The following is a 20483-nucleotide window of genomic DNA, read 5'->3' on the forward strand; positions in this document are numbered from 1 at the left end:
GACACCAACGAACAAAAAAAAGCATTCCTAGCTCTAAGACCTCGACTTCGCCAACTGGGGATGAAATTCGGCCTCTTCGACCCCACCAGAATGTGGGTCACCAAGAACAGTATATCCAAAGACTTCTATAATCCAGATGAACTGAGCCTTTTCCTTGGCTCTTTACAACATCAGCCTATGAACTCTACCAATCCAGACTGTTCACATGATACCGGGAGAGAAAACGAAGGGGGAGGATTCTTACCCCCGGGCCCAGAGAAAGAAGGCCTGCTCCATCATGACACCGACCTCCATCAAAGGGGCAGAGACGCAGAGAGGCTAGCCAGACTACACGACGACAGGGGTCAGGTTCTCCCCTCTGTGGCAACCTACACCCAACTGTCAGAAAGGGACAAATCCAGATCACCTCTAAAACCAACGACTGTACCCCCCCTGAGACATCGATCCCTCGTTGGGCGCATGTGAGATGATTACAAGACATTGAAACCTGAACCACGAGAACTCACGGAAGGATGAGTACAAACCCGGGTTTTGTTTGTAGCCATTATTACTTAACAATCGTCAATAACCCTTTTAACATCATTAGATGACCATTATGTTTACACGTCCTACAAGATAACACGGAGCCTTATTCTATAACACTGTTGCATAGACGTCCATTGTATAACGCGAAACGCACAACCCGGATCTTGCAGACCCCACAGGAGATGCAAACACATACATCGGGACCCTGCTCAGTAGGGACACGTTCCAACACCTAAAGAGAAGCTGCCATTCACCCCCTCACAGCGCTACTACAATATAGAACATCCAACTACACAACACCACACAATAACAACAAGACTACATGAACAGGCCCGATTCTGCAGACAAGTCGTAATGCTGACCCCTTTCAGCTGAACCTCTCACCTTCCACTTCTCCCTTAAACGGCTGCACAGGGAAACGATTGTAATATAATCTACAGGCAATAAAACACATCCCGGCGATCACCAGAGTACTGGCACAACATGATCACCTGCCACAGGGGACTATAAGATATAATACAACACAACATTACATATTACGGAGATGCACAACTACTTCTTACGGGAACACTATTGTGGTCATTCTGACCGCGGCGGGCGGCGGGCGGCGGTCGCCGCCCACCATGCGGTCACCGCCAAATGGCCGCTCCGCGGTCAGGAGACCATGGATGACATTCTGGCTTTCCCGCTGGGCCGGTGGGCGACCGCCAAAAGGCCGCCCGCCGGCCCAGCGGGAAAGCCCCTGCAACATAGAAGCCGGCTCCGAATGGAGCCGGCGGTGCTGCAGGGGTGTGACGGGTGCAGTAGCACCCGTCGCGATGCAGACAGTGAAAATCTTCATGGGGCCCTGTTAGGGGGCCCCTGCACTGCCCATGCCAGTGGCATGGGCAGTGCAGGGGCCCCCAGGGGCCCCACGACACCCGTTCCCGCCATCCTGGTTCTGGCGGTGTAAACCGCCAGAAACAGGCTGGCGGGAAGAGGGTCGGAATCCCCATGGCGGTGCTGCAAGCAGCGCCGCCATGGAGGATTCCCTGGGCCAGGGGAAAACCGGCGGGAAACCGCCGGTTCCCCTTTTCTGACCGCGGCTTTACCGCCGCAGTCAGAATGGCCCTCGAAGCACCGCCAGCCTGTTGGCGGTGCTTCTGTGGTCCCAGGGTCGGAATGACCCCCTATATCTCCATGGAGGCATAACAAATAGGCCGACATTCACACGCACCCCCCAGAATCCTCCCTGTGAGCGGGATGCAACCCCTCCATATACTCGCCATGGCATCTGACCACGTAGAGGATGAGCAGTAGATCAACTACTTGCATATACAACCCATACTCTACTCTTCTATAACAACACCCACCCCTGGGCTGGTCCCACGACATAGAACTAATAGAATGTAATACGATTACCTGTGTGGAAATAAGTTATATTGTGTTACGTTATGCTATATTATATTATGTTATGCTATACAAATTAACAGTTTGCAGTGACATTATGCTGTTTGACATTATGGGAGTCATTACGACATTGGTGGGCGGCGGAAGCGGTAACCGCCGTGCGCCTGACAATGCGGCAGCACTCCCGTGGCCCCCATTACGACATTCCCGCTGGGCCGGCGGGCGCAAACCAAGTTTGCGCCCGCCAGCCCAGCGGGAATGAGGCTGCAACATAGGAGCCGGCTCCTAATGGAGCCGGCGGTGTTGCGGCCGTGCGACGGGTACAGTAGCACCCGTCGCGCTTTTCACTGTCTGCTATGCAGACAGTGAAAAGATGGCTGGGGCCCTGTTAGGGGGCCCCTGCACTGCCCATGCCAGTGGCATGGGCAGATCAGGGGCCCCCAGGGGCCCCAGGACACACCTTACCGCCAGCCTCTTCCTGGCGGTGCAAACCGCCAGAAACAGGCTGGCGGTAGGGGTGTCATAATCCCCAGGCGCTGCCCTGGCTGATTATCACCGCCGGGGCTAAAACGTCGGGAAACCGCCGGCCCCGGCGGTGCGACCGCGGAGCTACCACTGCGGTCGTAATAAGGGCCTCCGTACCGCCAGCCTGTTGGCGGTACGGACGCTACATTACCCCTGGCGGTCTCCGACTGCCAGGGTCGTAATGACCCCCTATGTTGTTTGACATAGCGATATTATGCTATATAAGTATAGTAATATTTCAACTGTTATTATGTGCAAATGTACTCCAATATCCTGATCTGAACCGGCATTATGTTATTTTACACCCTCCCCCCCCCGACCTCTCCTCTCCTCTGGCCCTTTAGGCACCCACCCTTTGATCCCACAAATCATTTCTCCCCCCCCTTACACCTCTACCAACACCTACTGTAACATCTACATTAAAATCATTATCACATTTACATCTATCATTATAATCATGATTACAAATACACACCCTGATCCACACCCATCCCCCTCCTCGACCAATATACCCTCACAATATAGAATCTATCGCGATGACACACATCAAGTACAATGATCGCTAGCCCCCTTTCACTCAAAAATAGGATAAACATTTAACCTATTATATTAGACAATGGACATTGTGAGGTATCAACTGGATCTTCCTCCATCTCTTAATCCAGGCCAGTGTGAACTCCCCCTCTACCACCTTTCCCACTATGCCCACCCTTACCATATTAAAATTATGTCACCAAATCCCCCCCCCCATTATCTGCACATCACATCCTCCCTTATCAACATAGCTACTACCCTCTCCCGGGCCACCCCTTCCCCCCTCCCATAATATGCCCATGGCTTCCCCCTTTATCCGTTCCCCCCCTCCGGAGCTCAGCTCAGAACCTGTGCATTCAACCGCCTTGGATCAATACTGGCCGCCCCTTGCCCCAACGCCTCCTCCTCGGCAGAGAGGCTGCACCAACAGCATTAGGAGCTCAGACAGGACTCGGACTCACCATTTACAGACCGCCCCCAAGGGAGCATAGTACTCCCGGTCCCCCCTATATCCCTCCAACCTCTTCCCCTCCCAATCATCACATCCATCCCACTTCACAGACAAACGCTACCTCTAGCCTTCTCTTCTCCCATATTATCCCTTTCCCCTCCCTCACCAACCCCTCCACGTTCGCTTTTCTTTACCCCCCACCCTTTTCTTGTTGGGGTACCCGACCCTCATCAGCTGCCTCCGTCTCACCCCTCGAACTCCCAAATATTCATATTACAGCGAACACAGCACCACACGACTACCACCCCCAGTATTGCTGAAATTCCTTCCTCTAACTCAGTATGCCAGAGACAACCCCCCACATAGTGCACCCACTACGAATCCTCTCCTGGAATGTTCATGGCATGATGAACTACATCAAACGGAAAAAGATCTAGTCATATTTTCAATCTAAAAAAGCAGAAATAGCCCTGTTCCAAGAAACGCATCTTGACAATGTAGAGTCCCATAAACTTAGACGTGACTGGGTAGGAAAGGTCTCCTACAGCTGCTGTCCAGAAGATCAGGGAACCAGGGGAGGCACACCTCGTAAATGTGGCGTAGCGATACTAATACGTAAATCTCTGCCGACCACGATCATTAAAACATGGAATGACACAGAAGGGAGATATACATTTGCTAAACTGAAAATAGGAAATACCTTCCTATGTGTGGGCTCTGTCTATGCACCAACCGGGTCAAACCGTTCCTTCTTCTTACAACTCAATCGCGTACTGACCGAAATAGGGACCACACGTTATATCATCGGGGGGGATTGGAACCTTGCTAGAGATGCCATACCTGACAGGACAGGCCCCATCGATGTGGGCAATAATTCCAATAGGGCCTTACTGACGGACATGACAGCAGATGTAGGCCTAGTCGACTGCTGGAGACTAACACACCTAAAGGACAAGGAATTCACATTAATTTCGTCCGTCCATGGCACCCAATCACGCCTGGACTATTTTCTTGTATCACACACCATAATCCCCCAAATACGAGACCTTAGCATCTTAGATAGCGGACTCTCAGACCACTCCCCGATTTTACTCTCTATACAGGTGGGCTTGACCTCTCCTGGTCGTAAACCATGGCACTTTGCCATACACAGATACCGTTCCCCACAGGGGAAAGAGCAACTCAAGGCCCACATATCCACATATATGACCGAAAACATAGGCTCTGTGACATCCAAGCGGGTCTTATGGGCAGCGGCTAAGGCCACTCTGAGAGGGAACATGATGAGGGACGCAGCACTGGCCAATAGAGATAGGGAGGCCTGCTACCGCACCCTAGAAGACACGATCCAACGCCTCACCAAACAATACACTACTCAGCCGTCCCCAGTGCTACGCCGCTCCCTCGAACAAGCCCGAATGGCACATAACGATCTTTACACAACACAGGCAGAATATGCACTACAAAGGTTACGCCACCGCCACTATGAACAAGGAGAAAAGGCCGGACGCCTCTTAGCGGCACAGCTCCGACAGAGAGATGCTGCCTCAGCTATCCCGCCCATAACGTCTCCCTCCGGAACAGTAATGACCCGCCCGCAAGACATTGTGAATGAATTTGCTACATATTATCAACACCTTTACACCCCCGAAACAACGACCAACCAGGCACAGACAGAGGCATTTCTCATTGCGGCAAAATTGCCCTGCCTATCAGAAGCCGGCCGAGCTCTCCTTGAGGGCGATATAAGCACGGAAGAAATCACACAGGTTATCTCAAAACTCCCATACCATAAATCCCCGGGCAAAGATGGATTCCCCGCGGAATTTTACAGATGGTCAGGAGAAGAGACAACCACGGCAGTACACGAGGCACTCATGGAGGCGTGCCAGGAGGGCTCTCTGGGTGCCCTGTCCAACAGGGTCACGATTGTCATTCTGCCTAAACCTGGAAGGGACCCCCTACTCTGCAGTAGCTATCGCCCCATCTCCCTTTTAAACGGAGACGTTAAATTACTGGCTAGTGTCCTTGCAGCACGTCTACGCAAAGTCATACCGTCCCTAATCCATAATACCCAGGTGGGATTTGTACCGGGCCACACTTCCAGAAACCATATGCGCACACTATGCCACACCCTGCTTGAATCGTTAAACCTACCAGAAGAAGCCTTGGCACTATCCCTCGACGCGGAGAAGGCATTTGACCACATAGAATGGCCCTATTTATTCACCACCATGAAACATTTTGGTCTCGGAGATCAATTTATTTCTAAAGTCCGATTATTATACGATCACCCTACGGCACAAGTTAACTGTGGGGCCTTCCGGTCGGACCCATTCCCCATCGGAAGGGGCACTCGACAGGACTGCCCCTTGTCTCCGCTCTTATTCCTACTAGCAATGGAACCGCTGGCGGCAACTATAAGGAATTCTCAACAGATAACAGCCATCTCCTTACCAGGGGGTTCCTCCAAAATTTATTTATATGCAGACGATATTCTGTTAACCTTGTCTGACTTAGAAAGATCCATCCCATCCCTACTCTCAATCATAGAAAGCTTTGCACCCTTGTCCTGGTATCGAGTAAACTGGGACAAGAGTGAATCGTTGCCCCTATCTCGAGTAACAACGAGAGCTGCAATCCGTGGCCGCCCATTTAAATGGACCCCAACCCACCTCAAATATCTGGGGACATATATTAACCGAGGCTTAGAACACATGGTCAGGGATAATCTAGACCCTCTTATATCCCGGATGAAACAGGACTTTGCCAAGTGGCCTATCTATGTGGGGCAGAACACAGGCGGTTAGGATGGTCACCCTCCCCGCTTCACATATGTTTTAGGCATGCTCCCCCTACAGATTCCGCTCTCTCTTCTCCGAAGAATGGATACTTTGATAAGGTCCTTTGTCTGGGGTTCTATACGGCCAAGTCTAAAACCGGGGACAATATTAGCGCGCAGACCCTATGGAGGACTAGGTCTACCCTCAGTAGAACAATACGCTTTAGCCCTACAACTATCACAACTAGCCTACACATTACCAGGCACCCCAGAACCCCCACAATGGACAATCACAGAGAAACACTTGCAGGGACAACACTCCGAACTAGGCGGGATATATACCGACTACTCTCACTCGTCCAACCCTATCCTCGCGGCCACAAATGCAGCGTGGCGCAGAGCCCACCGGCTACTGGGAGTGCACCCTTCTCTACATGCTCAAGCCCCTTTAGCGGGAAACAAATGTATAAAAATAGGGGGAAGTACCCTAAGATGGCCCCAGTGGAGCGACGCTGGTATCCACAACATAACCCAAATAATAGATGGCAATGATTTCCGGTCCTTTGAATGCCTACGGGAAGAATTCGGAATTCACAAAAATCAGGAATGGAGGTACATGCAGCTTATACACTGTATGCGCAAGGCCCTAGGCTGCCCCCCGTGGACGATCAAAACCTCACCCGTTGTCAATTACCTGCAGAAATGGGGCCGACACAGAGGAGTTATGGCCGGTCTATACGCAGAGATTACGAACCACCTTTACTCGCAAAGTCCTCCAGGACTGGTACTGGACTCCCACAAAACTCTTAAGGGCAGGTCTGATACCACATGCGAGGTGTTGGTGATGTGCAGATCTCCATTGCGATCTACTTCATATTTTATGCCACTGTCTGACGATACAGCCCCTATGGGAAGCTGTGTTCCAGACACTTAGGGATTTTATATCAATACCAAACCCGTCACCGATAACACTCAATATCCTACATGACATGCGCCCATACCCCTTCCTATCACATCTCCATAAACGGCTACTTCACACGGCAATTGCCACAGCGAAAATCTGCATTCTTCGACACTAGAGGTCTGCTATCGCCCCAACACCAACGGAATGGATGACAGCCATGTTCCAAACAGCTACCCATGAGCGAGTCATTTATAACCTACAGGATCAAGCGGCCCTATTTACAGAAATTTGGAGCCCATTCTTGACAAGACCATGAGGCAGCTGGCTGATGGTCAGTGGATGGCAGTTGACACCCCATCATCTTCCTTTCTCTCTTTCCCTCGCTTCCCTCCCCGCCCTCCTACCCTTTTCCTTCACTCCGTAGACTATTCATCCCAGAGAACACCCTTTATACCATGCCATATCGACCTGCTTAAATACGTACTAGAAACTATCCTTCTTTGATTTGCTCGACCAGAGGCTAACTGTCCAACATTAGTAGGCAAGGCCAGATTCTTTATACATCTAACCCTGAATCTACACAGGTACTCCCCCTTGTCTACCCTCCCCCGGAATGGCCCTCTCCCCCCCCATAAATTTATCCATAAATTTATCCTCTTGGCTCACCCTAAAATACACTTTGATAAAAGTACCACATAGCACAATCCTGTAAGATCTTCGGCAAAGGACGAGGAACAACCGGAATATCCATTTAATAACCCAGAAACACTGAGCCAAAATACCTGCCCTTCCCCCCTAATATTCTACCTAACCCCCCTACTTCCCCACCCTTCTCTCTATTATTCTTCTCTCTCTCCCGCTCCCCTCTATTACAATCTGACCCCCCAATAACCTTTACCCCCCTTCCCCTTCCCCTCCCTAATCTTCAAACCACAGTCTATATCGATGAATCAGTGTACCTATTAGACAATGTACATTCAGATATAATTTGTAAAATTACCGACTGAACTACGGATTACTGAAAAAATGTCAATGCATACTGTGTACCGTCTTATATTTTTCTCTAATAAAAAATTTACAAAAAAAAAACTGAGCTGGCATGATGGGTGAAGAAAATATGGATTGAGATGCAGCCCAAGCGATTGCCAGTGGCTGCGATTAATTTATGCATTCCATCCATTGCCTTGTTGCAGTTGACACCTTAAGTGCAACGATTATTTGCAGAAGTCGTCCCTGTGTGCCATTTGAATGAAGCTATAGCAGGCTGATGAGCCCTTATCAAGGTGATACCAGGTTGCTTGTATTCTGGCTCAGGGAGCACCTGACTTGGCAGTTTGGGCTGGACTGCTCCCACTGGAGCAGGATCAAGACTGATTTGAATATGGCTGGATCCAAACCAATGTGACATGGTGGGCCAAAAACTATTCATTGGGATGCTGCCCGACCAATGGCCAGGGGCTGAGATTAACTCAATCATTCCACCCGTCACCTTGTTGTTGTTGCAACTTCTGTAAATGGCATTTGCAGAATTGTGACTTAATATCCAACTTGACTATTAAAGAGGGTTTTAAATTACAAATTGTTTGAGTGCAAACATGACATTTGTACCTCTTCCCTATCAACATTATCACATATTAAATGTAATAAGTAACCCAATGTTATTCTATGAGAGAAGTAGGCCTTGCAGTACAGAAAAACAAATGGACGAATTTTTCCCTTCCAGGACATGTAAAACTTAAAAGTACATCTCTAGCTTTTTAAATAAAATGCATCTTGCTCCATATGCTGTCTACGCCCTACCTTAGGGGTGACATATGTATTAAAAAGGCAGGTTTAGCCCTAGTAAAAGGTTTATTTTGCTAAGTTGAATTTACAGTTTAAATTTGCACATGGATTGAACTGGTAGGTCTCAGACATGTTTTGATTGTCTAACTAAATGGATGGCAGGCTGCAGGCTCACTACTAGCATTGATTACACAGCCCTGGGTACCTATTGTAACATTTTACTGGAGACTTAAAAGTAAATTAAATATGTCAATCAGGTGTAGGACAGGTTTACCATATTTTTAGAAGTGGTAAAGTATGCAGGTTCCTCAAACCAACAAAAGCGAATTTCAGCAACAGGAAGTGAGTAAGGAAATATTTGAGGGAAGACCACACCAAAGGCTGTCATGTCTAACAATGGTACTCATTTTTCCTGATCTTTCTAGTCCTCTATGTCCTGGTGTTCTTAGAGCTTATTATTTTGCCTGGTGTTGTTTGGGTCCCTGGTGTGTTCCTCTAGGTCCTCTCCGGCTTGGTTCTCCTCCATCTGGTCCTGCTATTTTTTGTTTCTATAGTCCTTTTCCTTTTGTGCCCACTGGACCTAATTCTCTTAGTCATATGAATTATAGGTCTGTTTTTTCTGGGACTAGTTCTATAGTACCTGGACCTCGGACCACCCCTATCCCATCCCTTCAGTCTTTTTTGCTTTGGTTGACTTGTTACATCTGATTCTCCTCAATCTGGTCCTCTTCCCCAGGTTTCGGTCAATCTTCTTCGCTTGTTTATTCTGTGCCATGGTACCCTAGTTCCTCATCTATATGTCCCTCTAAGCATTTTTCCAAGTCCACAGAGCTTAGGGCACATAGGACACCTGGATCAACTATAAAATCAGAATTCCTCAAATATTCACTGAAAAAAGCAAAGTTTAAACTTAAGTTATGGTTAGCTTTTTTTTATAACATCTAAATGTATGTTGTAAAAACTTCAGAAACGTACCAAAAACACAGTTAAAGTGCAGTCACATTCAGAAATTACCCTGCAATTCTCAAGCTATGGTTAGGAGCAAAATCCATACATCACTCAACAATAACTCACACACAAAATGCAATGCTCATGACCTCACAGAAGTTATACCAATAAACAACAAACACTTAAAAACAAAATCCACATTTTCAAATCAGTTAATGATGCTACTGTATGGGTAATTTGATGTGTAATGCCATCTGTAAGATTATTTACACCATTTGCAATTACTTCTGTTTTCTTAAGGAAGATGTCATGAGCATCCACAAATAGAGGGAATTATACAGAGTTGTAGATTGACTTTTTAAATTTTATTGCACGAGGAAATACTTACATATTTTCTCAAGGTTTAGCCATGCTGATCTGTGCCATAGATAAATCATATTAAAAATGTATCTGCGAAGAAATAGTACTTGTGAAGTGATATTATGTACCAGAGATTCCCACTGTGGTGTGATGGCCACGATGTAGTAATTTCCAGGGTTGTGACTGGCGAAGATTTACAACTTCCATCAATGGTTGGCCTCGAGTCCAGTCACATTTTCTCTCCCTTCGTTCATTAGTTTGTCTTGGTTGCCCATGGGCGTTGTACCTGAAGATGCTCCTGTTGGTAGGTTCCCACTTACCCCCACAACGATCACATTTGCACTAACAATTTAGGTACGTACCTGATTTCCCCAGAGCTGTACGTGCTCAAGTCCCATTACAGCCAAAGTAGATTCTAGTCTGATGTGGGAGCACAAGCCCCAATGTCCATCTGATGTAGCAACCTAAACTTAAACTTTACTCATGCCAGAATATGTGTTCACCCGCTATTCCATCTGCATATACGAGAATCAGTACTTCAGTAGGCACAAATCTCCTGGTGAAGTGGTTTTAATTAGTTGAATTAATAACAAGTGGGAGCAAGATCTCGGTTGATATTGACTTTCAGTCCTTTATGGAATGGCTGTTGTTCCATAGGGGTAGGAAATACACACTATTAAAACATTTACAAATCATTATGTACAGTATAGCTATGAGAAAATAAATGTGCCTAAGTGAGAAGTTGCTTTGATAACACCCATCACTGAAAAGTCCTCAGCCATTACATTTGTGGATATGGTTTGATTGATATAGATGCACCAGGTTACCCTCAGGGTGAGTTGAGTGTTATACAAAGTACACATAACATAAATCGCATGTAAATGTATACCAATATCTTGTGAAGTCACAAAAAAGCTGCATCAAATTCAGGTGGATGTCTGCACTTAATCCACAGCCAAGTTGCTAATAGTGACGATATGATAACTGAATTATTCATGAAAACATGCTTATTGTTCATAATTAACGAAAGATAATCTGGAGTACAGTCGGAGAACATCAGATCATTTCAGAATTATACTGGTCCCACCCCTGAAATGACATACATTATAATTTGACAAGTCTCTTGATCTTTGAATCTTGAAGATGTTCAGTATATGCTTGCGCGTTTTCCTGTCTAGATCTGTAAATGTTGTATAAGCCATACAGTGATCAATGGTATATGTATGATATTAAGTTACCTGATGATTACATCCAAATACTATTTTGGAACTCCAGCTCTTTTCATATACACTGTTAGCTGCAAAGACTCCAACGTAGTAATGACCTTGCTATGCTTCAGAATTATATTAACTTCAGGTGTTTCACTTTTTTGCATACCCCAAAAAAAACAAATCGATGCTCTGGGTGGAGAAATTCACATGGCGTAATCAATGAAGTGTGCAGACGTTTTCAAAGAATAATGTAGTACTTTTAGGAACTATTGTATAATACTAGGGGCATATTTACAAGAAAGTGGTGCATCAGCTCTGATGCCCCACTTTTCTTATGTCCCCCTGCTCCCCCTCTAACGTCCCCATGGTAGCACTGTATTTACTATACAGAGCTCCCTGGCGCATGTTAACACAATAACGTCATCATTTATGACACTATTGTGGCGCATTGCTGGATTAGCACCATAAAGCACAGGGAGACCCATAGGTTATTATGGAAGCGCACAGTGCAAATTTTCTGTGACTCCCTATGTGGGAACGCCCCCCTTGCATAAGTTATACCTGGCGAAGATACAGTGTGGCACAAGGGGTCACAAAGTGGTGCAATGTATGCATTGCCCCACTTTTTAAATATGGTGCACGGTGCTTACTGCCTAACGCATCTTTAGCATACAAAAAAATTATGCTAGGGCAGCGCAAGGAGGCACAAGTGGCTTGTTAATATGTTCCTCAATACGTTTGTTCCTGTACTCATATCTAGTGCTCTAATGCCAAATAACTTGTCTTCCTCAATCTAGAAAACTTGTTTGAGCACAGTGGCCCAGATTTAATAGGGCCTAGCGCCTCCTTGAGCCACATTAGCGTATTTTTTTTTTTTACGCTAATGTGGCCCAACTAGGCCAAATTCGCCACACCAGATTTACAAATTGGGGCAACGTATGCATTGTGCCACTTTGTAACCCCTTGCTCCACATTATGGCTGTGCCAGGCCCCCGTTAGTGGGGGGCAAAACAATGGACTTTTAACGTCTGCTCAGAACAGGCATTAAAATGGGGCACACTATTATTTGTAATAGACCCCCATGTACGGTTCAGGGTTAAGCGCTATAATTTTGGCACTAACCCTGATCAGTACATCAATAGTGTCAAAATTGTTGACACTCCTGCCGCATGGTGCGCCAGACTTTAAATACGGAGCACACATGGTGGCAGTAGGCAGGTGCTCAAGGGTGCAAAAAAAGTGCAGCGCCACTTTTCTGAAGTCTGGCTTTGTTCTAAATTAATAAGCACATGAATTGCATACTCCACTCTTCCTTTCTTATATCTTAAAATGTAATCTTGTATTCTTCTAGTGTTGTGACCTTCATATAAAAAGCTGTTCACGGGGTGAAAGGAGGACGCCATACTGACCATCATTTGGGAGGTCGAAAGACCGACATTTACCATGAGAATACAAGCTGAGCAATAACAATTAGGATGGACGTGGAGATGCCGGAATGGCTTATCCATGCAAGAAATTCCATCTGTCTAAAAGAAAAGCTATAGTAATTTGTTGATATTGATTTTTGCCTTTGGTAGCAATACAGTATATGCAACAGTGACTCATTATTTCCCTGAAGAAGCGGCATATGAAACAAGTGTTGGCAAAACACAAGAATCCTGTAGATATTGTATTGTATGGGGCAAGAAATTTGAATCACATGATTCGTGCAATCGAAGGACTAAATTAGTAGGAGATGCAATACATCTGGATTTTGTATCAAGCTCGAAACATTGGAAGAATGAAAGATGACATTTTTAGATATATGAAACAAAGAGTGAAGCATGCCATTCGTATCCAGATTATTACAGGATAAGTGTTTGTGCTCAAAGAAGAAGTTTTATATTTCCAATGGAATTTCATAGGTCGCACTGGGGCCACCTGTTACAGAGAGCTTGCCATTGTCATTATGTCTAATATGGGTTTTCCCTTTAGCTCCCATAGGTCTGACAGACGCCGGCATCATGTTTTTGAAAACAATGAAAAGTGTGGCAGCATGGGAATGGGGAACGACCAATAACTTTGCTAAAAGAAAGGGTAAGTGGTGTGACACTTGTATTTTTTATGTCTACAGCGTTCGGTGGGGAACTCCTCTACCGTCCCTTTAACAGTATGCCTCCCCAGTCTGTTCTTATGCCACCCCTCCCAGAATGAAAGACAATTTCATTAGCACGTAGCTAATTGACAGTCCTGTATCTTCCATTTAGTGTGTGTTCCAGCAATGATATGTTTGTTAAGTACTCCATAGTTTGCAGTGGGGCCTTTGTTTATACTGCAGGGCAAATCACGGTTAATGCCTTGATGAAGTAATTATGCTCCAACGTGTGGGAAGTGTTGTGTACACCACAACAGTATAATTATGCAGTGATACAATTACTGCATATGCATAATTTTACAATGGATTCTAAATGAGGTCCACTGTGTCACTTCTATTTGCTGGATATGTTTATAGTATATGGGAGTCTGCCTTCTATGTATGAAAGCATGCCTCTGATTTCCTCGTTACGGTCGAGCTCTGACTAAGGTATGAAATAGCTTCTCAACAGTAATCTTATTACATTTGAATTGTGATGTCATAATGCCTGCTGCCAGAGCTAACAGCCAAGGTGAAAGGTAGGTCACAGAGCACAATTATAGATGTAGTTTTAGCAAGGAAAAGGAAAACTGAACTTTCAATCTTCTGATCTGATTTTCTAAAATGAACAGTGGCAAGTTGTAAGCAGATATTTAGTGCAACATTTGGTTTGCATATTATAGGCCATTACATAAAGTAGAATCTCTCTGTATGTTTTTATACATGTTGATTTACATTAATCTGATTCTGTTATCTTTTTTTCAGCACATTAATCAATGCTTTTATTGCGTTTAATTTTACACCATACATTCTGATTTTGTTCCTCCTGTCTGCAAAAATGATATCTCTTTCATATGAAAGCTCCAGGCACTAAGACACTAATAAATTTGAGGGTAGGGTGGTGTGATGATTATGTATTAAAATCAATAAAATGCCCCTTACAGTACTTTAAAAGACCATTGCAATTCACCTCAACTTTATTGACTTGAAAAAAGAACTCAGCTGTCAGACTCGTTCACGTACTAATATGTCTATCTACTAATGGCAATGGTGTTGGATATTTGAATGCAACATGGAATGAGATGTTTCATTCGGTGATCGCAGTGGGTTTTAAGGGTGCAGAAGACCAATATGAAAGTCAGCATCAGGTCACATTCAATGTGATTTCAGCTGCTGAGTATAAAAGCTTGTCATGCTTAGCAATAGACAAGCAAAAATTGCTACTAGTGGGACCTTCGACATCATAAATGTTAAAAATGGTAAATGTTTAAAAAAATGTTAAAGAAGAAGCCACTCCAACGGAAGCCACCAGCAGGGCCCATGACAGGTCCAGTTGAAGCTGGTCAGCTGGGCTCTTGCAGGAAGGTGGGCGTCTTGCAGCGTGATGGCAGAACTTTCTTGCCCTGTGCCTGCCCTAGTGGCGTGGCCAGGGAAATAAGCAAACCCTTCTCTGTGGTCACTCAAAACCAGCTCAATGCTTTCCTGTGGAACAGCTAACCCTGCTACAGTGAAAACGGCTTTTACGGTCTTGTCACTTTAAGGACATTTAACATTAAATCTTCACTTGTTATACTTTAAAATATCATGCACCTTGCCTTATTGGCAATTAAGGCCTACTTAGTGACTGACATTAATATTTAAAAGGATGGTTTAGGCCTGTGAAATAGTGTTATTGTGACAGGTCAAATTTGCAGTATAAACCTGCACAAACAGATTACTCATGAAAGGCCTGCAGTTATGTTTTGCACTGTCACTCTAGTGATGGCACAAAATGTGCTGCAGTTCACTTGTGACATTGAACTTACAGATACTTGGTACATTTTGTACCATATACTAGGGATTTATAGGTAAGTTAAATATACCAATTTAGAATGTATCCAATTTTCAACATGTTTTAGTGGTCAGAGAGCATGGAATAGGACGTAGTTAGCAGAATTCCCAGTTCACTGAGCCAAAAAAACAGCAACATGAATAAAAAAAAATAGCAGTTTTCATGCAAAAAAAGGGCATTGTTGTGTTGTACAATTTGGATCTGCAATTTCACATTACTTTGTAGCATTTTTAAAAATGGTTGAAAGAACTTTATTTAACATACCTTTCACTTCTTGCATTTTCCCCTTTCCACTTCTAAATCGTTTATCAACCATATACTAAGGGTTAGTTGCAGATGGCATCAGGATGCCAAAGTGAACCCTTACACTGACCAAAAATTGTTGCCATAGATAGCAGTGCTCTGACTTACTTTAGATAGCTGTTGCCCAACTATTTTCCACAAACATCATCTTGCTATTATTAGGTCTGACTTGTGATAGATTAAACTACTGAGGTTGAACTATTAAATAGATCATATCTCCCATGTTTGAAAAAAGAACAATTAATAATACAGAACAGAGTAGGCTTTTGATTATCTCTCACATGCCAGGTATTTTAAGAGTGTTTGTATTTCTTGCTTTAGTTTTCCATTGATGAGGAGGATAACAACTAAATACTCCGGTGTTGCTGCTGCAGCTGTCTGCTTATCTATTTAAAAAAAAAAAACACAAAAGTGCAGTCAGCCGCTTCTCCTGTGCTGCTCATACGCCCTGCTCCAACCCGGGCCTCTGGGCACATAATCACCTCTCGCAAAGGCTCCCCTCTTTTTTCCCACTGGGCCAGGTAACATCAGTACATAGTGAGAATTCCTGACAGCTCATATCCGTGCCTCTGCCCATTTGCTCATACTCACCTGCTGCCACCGACCAACTTCTCACATACTAAGCACGCCAGTAGCACCTGTCCCGCTGCTACTGAGCCACTGCTCACACAGTGGGTATGTCCAGCAGGTCTTCTTCTTCATTGGCAAGGACAAGTACTTTTTAACTGAACATGTAAGCCAAGCTTGTGGAGTGACACTTGTATTTTTTATGTCTACAGCGTTCGGTGGGGAACTCCTCTACCGTCCCTTTAACAGTATGCCTCCCCAGTCTGTTTTTATGCCACCCCTCCCAGAATGAAAGACAATTTCATTAGCACGTAGCTAATTGACAGTCCTGTATCTTCCATTTAGTGTGTGTTCCAGCAATGATATGTTTGTTAAGTACTCCATAGTTTGCAGTGGGGCCTTTGTTTATACTGCAGGGCAAATCACGGTTAATGCCTTGATGAAGTAATTATGCTCCAACGTGTGGGAAGTGTTGTGTACACCACAACAGTATAATTATGCAGTGATACAATTACTGCATATGCATAATTTTACAATGGATTCTAAATGAGGTCCACTGTGTCACTTCTATTTGCTGGATATGTTTATAGTATATGGGAGTCTGCCTTCTATGTATGAAAGCATGCCTCTGATTTCCTCGTTACGGTCGAGCTCTGACTAAGGTATGAAATAGCTTCTCAACAGTAATCTTATTACATTTGAATTGTGATGTCATAATGCCTGCTGCCAGAGCTAACAGCCAAGGTGAAAGGTAGGTCACAGAGCACAATTATAGATGTAGTTTTAGCAAGGAAAAGGAAAACTGAACTTTCAATCTTCTGATCTGATTTTCTAAAATGAACAGTGGCAAGTTGTAAGCAGATATTTAGTGCAACATTTGGTTTGCATATTATAGGCCATTACATAAAGTAGAATCTCTCTGTATGTTTTTATACATGTTGATTTACATTAATCTGATTCTGTTATCTTTTTTTCAGCACATTAATCAATGCTTTTATTGCGTTTAATTTTACACCATACATTCTGATTTTGTTCCTCCTGTCTGCAAAAATGATATCTCTTTCATATGAAAGCTCCAGGCACTAAGACACTAATAAATTTGAGGGTAGGGTGGTGTGATGATTATGTATTAAAATCAATAAAATGCCCCTTACAGTACTTTAAAAGACCATTGCAATTCACCTCAACTTTATTGACTTGAAAAAAGAACTCAGCTGTCAGACTCGTTCACGTACTAATATGTCTATCTACTAATGGCAATGGTGTTGGATATTTGAATGCAACATGGAATGAGATGTTTCATTCGGTGATCGCAGTGGGTTTTAAGGGTGCAGAAGACCAATATGAAAGTCAGCATCAGGTCACATTCAATGTGATTTCAGCTGCTGAGTATAAAAGCTTGTCATGCTTAGCAATAGACAAGCAAAAATTGCTACTAGTGGGACCTTCGACATCATAAATGTTAAAAATGGTAAATGTTTAAAAAAATGTTAAAGAAGAAGCCACTCCAACGGAAGCCACCAGCAGGGCCCATGACAGGTCCAGTTGAAGCTGGTCAGCTGGGCTCTTGCAGGAAGGTGGGCGTCTTGCAGCGTGATGGCAGAACTTTCTTGCCCTGTGCCTGCCCTAGTGGCGTGGCCAGGGAAATAAGCAAACCCTTCTCTGTGGTCACTCAAAACCAGCTCAATGCTTTCCTGTGGAACAGCTAACCCTGCTACAGTGAAAACGGCTTTTACGGTCTTGTCACTTTAAGGACATTTAACATTAAATCTTCACTTGTTATACTTTAAAATATCATGCACCTTGCCTTATTGGCAATTAAGGCCTACTTAGTGACTGACATTAATATTTAAAAGGATGGTTTAGGCCTGTGAAATAGTGTTATTGTGACAGGTCAAATTTGCAGTATAAACCTGCACAAACAGATTACTCATGAAAGGCCTGCAGTTATGTTTTGCACTGTCACTCTAGTGATGGCACAAAATGTGCTGCAGTTCACTTGTGACATTGAACTTACAGATACTTGGTACATTTTGTACCATATACTAGGGATTTATAGGTAAGTTAAATATACCAATTTAGAATGTATCCAATTTTCAACATGTTTTAGTGGTCAGAGAGCATGGAATAGGACGTAGTTAGCAGAATTCCCAGTTCACTGAGCCAAAAAAACAGCAACATGAATAAAAAAAAATAGCAGTTTTCATGCAAAAAAAGGGCATTGTTGTGTTGTACAATTTGGATCTGCAATTTCACATTACTTTGTAGCATTTTTAAAAATGGATGAAAGAACTTTATTTAACATACCTTTCACTTCTTGCATTTTCCCCTTTCCACTTCTAAATCGTTTATCAACCATATACTAAGGGTTAGTTGCAGATGGCATCAGGATGCCAAAGTGAACCCTTACACTGACCAAAAATTGTTGCCTTAGATAGCAGTGCTCTGACTTACTTTAGATAGCTGTTGCCCAACTATTTTCCACAAACATCATCTTGCTATTATTAGGTCTGACTTGTGATAGATTAAACTACTGAGGTTGAACTATTAAATAGATCATATCTACCATGTTTGAAAAAAGAACAATTAATAATACAGAACAGAGTAGGCTTTTGATTATCTCTCACATGCCAGGTATTTTAAGAGTGTTTGTATTTCTTGCCTTCAGTTTTCCATTGATGAGGAGGATAACAACTAAATACTCCGGTGTTGCTGCTGCAGCTGTCTGCTTATCTATTTAAAAAAAAAAAACACAAAAGTGCAGTCAGCCGCTTCTCCTGTGCTGCTCATACGCCCTGCTCCAACCCGGGCCTCTGGGCACATAATCACCTCTCGCAAAGGCTCCCCTCTTTTTTCCACTGGGCCAGGTAACATCAGTACATAGTGAGAATTCCTGACAGCTCATATCCGTGCCTCTGCCCATTTGCTCATACTCACCTGCTGCCACCGACCAACTTCTCACATACTAAGCACGCCAGTAGCACCTGTCCCGCTGCTACTGAGCCACTGCTCACACAGTGGGTATGTCCAGCAGGTCTTCTTCTTCATTGGCAAGGACAAGTACTTGCGGTGTTTATCAATGCTTGCTTAAAAATGCACTCTCTTCCAATGAAACAACATCCGTCTTCGTGCTCAAGAGGATTTTGGGACTAACAGAAGGGCAAGCTGCAAGTCCCAGCATGCAAACTTCGGTTTGTTAAAAGAGAGAGAGAGAGAGAGAGAGAGAGAGAGAGAGAGAGAGAGAGAGAGAGAGAGAGAGAGAGAGAGAGAGAGAGAGAGAGAGAGAGAGAGAGAGAGAGAGAGAGAGAGAGAGAGAGAGAGAGAGAGAGAGAGAGAGAGAGAGAGAAGAGAGAGAGAGGAGAGAGAGAGAGAGAGAGAGAGAGAGAGAGAGAGAGAGAGAGAGAGAGAGAGAGAGAGAGAGAGAGAGAGAGAGAGAGAGAGAGAGAGAGAGAGAGAGAGAGTGTGTTGGTTGGTATCCTTGTGGGAACTTGGGTGTGACAACACACTCACGCTGTGGGGACTTGAGTGCACTGTGGGGACCTAAACCCAGGTCCCCACAATGCAATTTCGTCTAAACGATAAAAAGTAACTTCATTAACACCTGTGTCATGCCTTTACAATGAATATGTCTTCACTACGCATGCCATTATAACAAATGTTTCTGTTAAGGAATGAATGGTAAATGCACATACATTGTAAAGTTTTTATATACATTTGTGTGTGTGAGAGAGAGAGGGTGTCTGGGTGTGAGAGTGGGTGTGAGAGTGTCTGTCTGGGTGTGAGAATAGGTGTGAGAGGTTGTCTCTGGGTGTGAGAGTGGGTCAATCAGTCAATCAATAAGTTTTCTTGTAAACTGCAGCTAATCACCCGTCAGGCTCTCAAGGCACTGGGGAGTAGTGGGAGTTCAGTCGAAAAGCCAGATCTTGAGGTCCTTCTTCAATTTGGGAATTGAGGGTGATTGCCTGAGGTATAGCAGAAGACGTTCCAGGTCTTTGCGCTGAGGTAAGAGAAGGATCATCATCCAGCTGAGTTCTTGCATATCCTTGGGGTTGTGGCAAGGGCCAATTGGGCAGAGCAGAGGTGTCTGGTGGGTGTGTGGAAAGTCAGACGGTGGTTGAGGTACGCAGGTCCAATGTTTTGGAGGTCCTTGTAAGCATGTAGGAGGAGCTTGAATGTGATTCTTTTGATGATCAGGAGCAAGTGAAGTTCTCTCAGGTGACTGTAGAGGTGGCTGCAGTGGGGGTTGTCACTTATG

General features: G+C 44.5%; 1 protein-coding gene across 2 annotated transcripts in view; it reads left to right on the forward strand.

Annotated features, from left to right (window-relative positions):
- Window positions 1-20483, forward strand: part of LOC138246151 (cytosolic phospholipase A2 gamma-like) — a 643618-nt gene that overhangs the window by 435890 nt on the left and 187245 nt on the right. For both annotated transcript variants that reach the window (XM_069200429.1, XM_069200431.1), the window contains exon 12: window positions 13389-13490. In XM_069200429.1, the coding sequence (XP_069056530.1) occupies window positions 13389-13490 (102 nt within the window). The remainder of the gene's footprint in view (window positions 1-13388; window positions 13491-20483) is intronic.

This window comes from Pleurodeles waltl, chromosome 7 (genome assembly GCF_031143425.1).
Source record: "Pleurodeles waltl isolate 20211129_DDA chromosome 7, aPleWal1.hap1.20221129, whole genome shotgun sequence".
NCBI lineage: Eukaryota > Metazoa > Chordata > Amphibia > Caudata > Salamandridae > Pleurodeles > Pleurodeles waltl.